At 51.5% G+C, this 2,382-nt stretch overlaps 1 protein-coding gene across 1 annotated transcript; it reads left to right on the top strand.

Annotated features, from left to right (window-relative positions):
* The first annotated feature begins 308 nt into the window (after positions 1-308).
* Positions 309-1,982, top strand: MPST (mercaptopyruvate sulfurtransferase). Its single transcript, XM_010079248.1, has 2 exons — positions 309-959; positions 1,579-1,982. Exons 1-2 carry the CDS (start codon positions 365-367, stop codon positions 1,875-1,877), a joined length of 894 nt encoding a protein of 297 aa, XP_010077550.1. The 5' UTR covers positions 309-364; the 3' UTR covers positions 1,878-1,982.
* The last annotated feature ends 400 nt before the right edge of the window (positions 1,983-2,382 follow it).

The raw sequence follows: 2,382 nt of genomic DNA on the forward strand, positions 1-2,382 counted from the left end.
CTGCTCGGTGTTACTGGGACAACTCCGCTCCCCTCTGGCTGCTGTCAGTGCGAGTGGTGGAGGGGCCAGGTGGGCTCCGGGGGTCCGCGTGCAGGGCAGGACTGTGCCACGGCTGTCCCGCTCGGGGCAGGGCTTGGGCTGCACTCTGTGGAATCCTCGATTTTCAGGGCGGGAGTGCTTCAAACCCCTTGCTGTAGGCTTAGCCAGCACCTCAGTGAGACACAGGTGTTTAGTCCCAAGATGTGTCTTTGTCCAGTCACTTTTTATAAGGCTGGTTGTTAATTTGCAACTTTCTTCCTGTTGCAGTCAGGTGGATTCAGGCAGACCCCAGGAATCAGGTAATCTCGGCCAGGACTTGGGAGCGATGTCACAACAACTCCTCTACCGTGCTCTGGTGTCTGCAAAATGGCTTTCAGAAGCCATCAAGTCCAAGCAAGCTGGTCTGGCCTTGAGAATCGTGGATGCATCCTGGTATTTGCCAAAGATGAAGCGTGACCCGAAGCGGGAGTTTGAGGAGCGCCATATCCCTGGTGCAGTTTTCTTTGACATTGACCAGTGCAGCGACCGTACTTCACCTTACGATCACATGCTGCCCAAGGCTGATGACTTTGCTGAGTATGTGGGGAAGCTGGGTGTGGGAAATGATTCCCATGTTGTGGTGTATGATGGCAGCGACCAAGGTCTCTTCTCAGCACCCCGGGTGTGGTGGATGTTCCGGGCCTTCGGACATGAAGCTGTCTCCCTTCTGGATGGCGGCCTGAAGAACTGGCAACAAGAGGGGAATGCACTGAGCTCTGGGAAAAGCCAGGTAGCTCCCTCTGAGTTCCACGCCTCCTTGGACAAATCCCTGGTGAAAACGTATGAGGATGTCTTAGAGAACTTGGATTCCCACCGCTTCCAACTAGTAGATGCGCGTGCTGCGGGACGGTTCCGGGGAGTAGAACCAGAGCCCCGAGATGGTAATGTGCCTCCTGAGACACTGGCATAATAAAAAGGGGCTTCAGTTAAGGTGCCCATCAGTTTGACTCCTGTAGAGATAATGAAGGGAAATATGGTTATCCTGTATGGAATGGGACTTGAGGCATCGTATCCACCCATCCTCCTCTCCCTCTGACTAGCAAGTGCTACTCTTTGAAAATTCAGGAGTAGGGAAGCTGTGTATTTTTTTTCTCATGAGAGGCTGGGGTGGGAAAGGTAGCTTTCACACACTTCCAAGGTATTCATTCATCTCTTCATGTACAGGTGCTACTCTTCCCTTGAGAAGGGTCTGTGGAGGAGGTGCTTCAGTCAGTGCCTCATCAGAGTGGGTTGCTCTGATGCAGGGAAGATGTGGAGGGAACTAGGAGGAGGAACAGAACTTGACAGGATTGTGTCCATGTGGTAACCTGAAGGTTAGAGCCATCCTTCCTGAGTAATCAGTAATCTAGTAAAGCAAAGGTTAACAAAAATAAACGTATTTGTTTTAACAACATACACTAAGTAATAAATATCCCTCCCAGTGAAACAGAGAATGGGTTTTGCAATGGATTTGTCCCAGACAGTGGAGGTTAATTCCTATCTGTACTGCTTTTCCTTTAGGAATTGAGCCTGGCCATATCCCTGGGTCGATGAACATCCCTTTCACCGATTTCCTCACAGAGTCTGGCTTAGAGAAGACCCCTGAGCAGATCCACAATCTGTTCCAGGAGAAGAAGGTGGACCTCTTAAAGCCGGTGGTAGCCACATGTGGCTCTGGGGTCACTGCCTGCCATGTGGCTCTGGGGGCATACCTCTGTGGCAAACCAGATGTCGCCGTTTATGATGGGGCCTGGGTGGAATGGTACATGAGGGCACAGCCTGAAAATATTATTTCTGAGGGAAAGGGGAAGACCGCATAATAAGTTGCTTTGTCTTCTGCCTGTGCAGATAATTTGCCTTGAAACAGGATTCGGAAAAGATGGGTATAACATTCCTGGTTAAGTGTCATGAGGTTAAGGTGTTGGATGACGCTCAGAGGGTGGTGAGGCACTGGAACAGGTTGCCCAGAGAAGCTGTGGATGCCCCATCCCTGGAGGCATTCAAGGCCAGGCTGGATGGGGCCCTGGGCAGCCTGGCAACCCTGCCCACAGCAGGGGGGTTGAAACTAGGTGATCTTTAAGGTCCTTTCCAAACCAGGCCATTCTATGATAACAAGTACAGACGCATGGTGCTTCAGCACTTTCTCCTTACCCTACTGCTGCCGCTTAGGAGCATAAAGATGACCTGGGCAGCGAGCTCTAGGTGATCCTGCTTGAGTAGGTGGGGTGAACCGGGTGACCTCCTGAGGTCACTTCCAGCCTTAGCTGTTCAGTGATTCTGTGACCTTTTTACCATATCAGATGGGAGAGAGTGCTGGTGGCAGCA

This window comes from Pterocles gutturalis, unplaced genomic scaffold (genome assembly GCF_000699245.1).
Source record: "Pterocles gutturalis isolate BGI_N339 unplaced genomic scaffold, ASM69924v1 scaffold46363, whole genome shotgun sequence".
NCBI classification, from domain to species: Eukaryota; Metazoa; Chordata; class Aves; order Pterocliformes; family Pteroclidae; genus Pterocles; species Pterocles gutturalis.

What these genes read in the sequence shown, in the direction of transcription:
- MPST (XM_010079248.1), top strand. Translation starts at nt 365, where the DNA reads ATGTCACAACAACTCCTCTACCGTGCTCTGGTGTCTGCAAAATGGCTT. An exon ending in AGAACCAGAGCCCCGAGATG is followed by an intron (nt 960 to 1,578) that starts GTAATGTGCCTC and finishes CTTTTCCTTTAG; the next exon opens with GAATTGAGCCTGGCCATATC.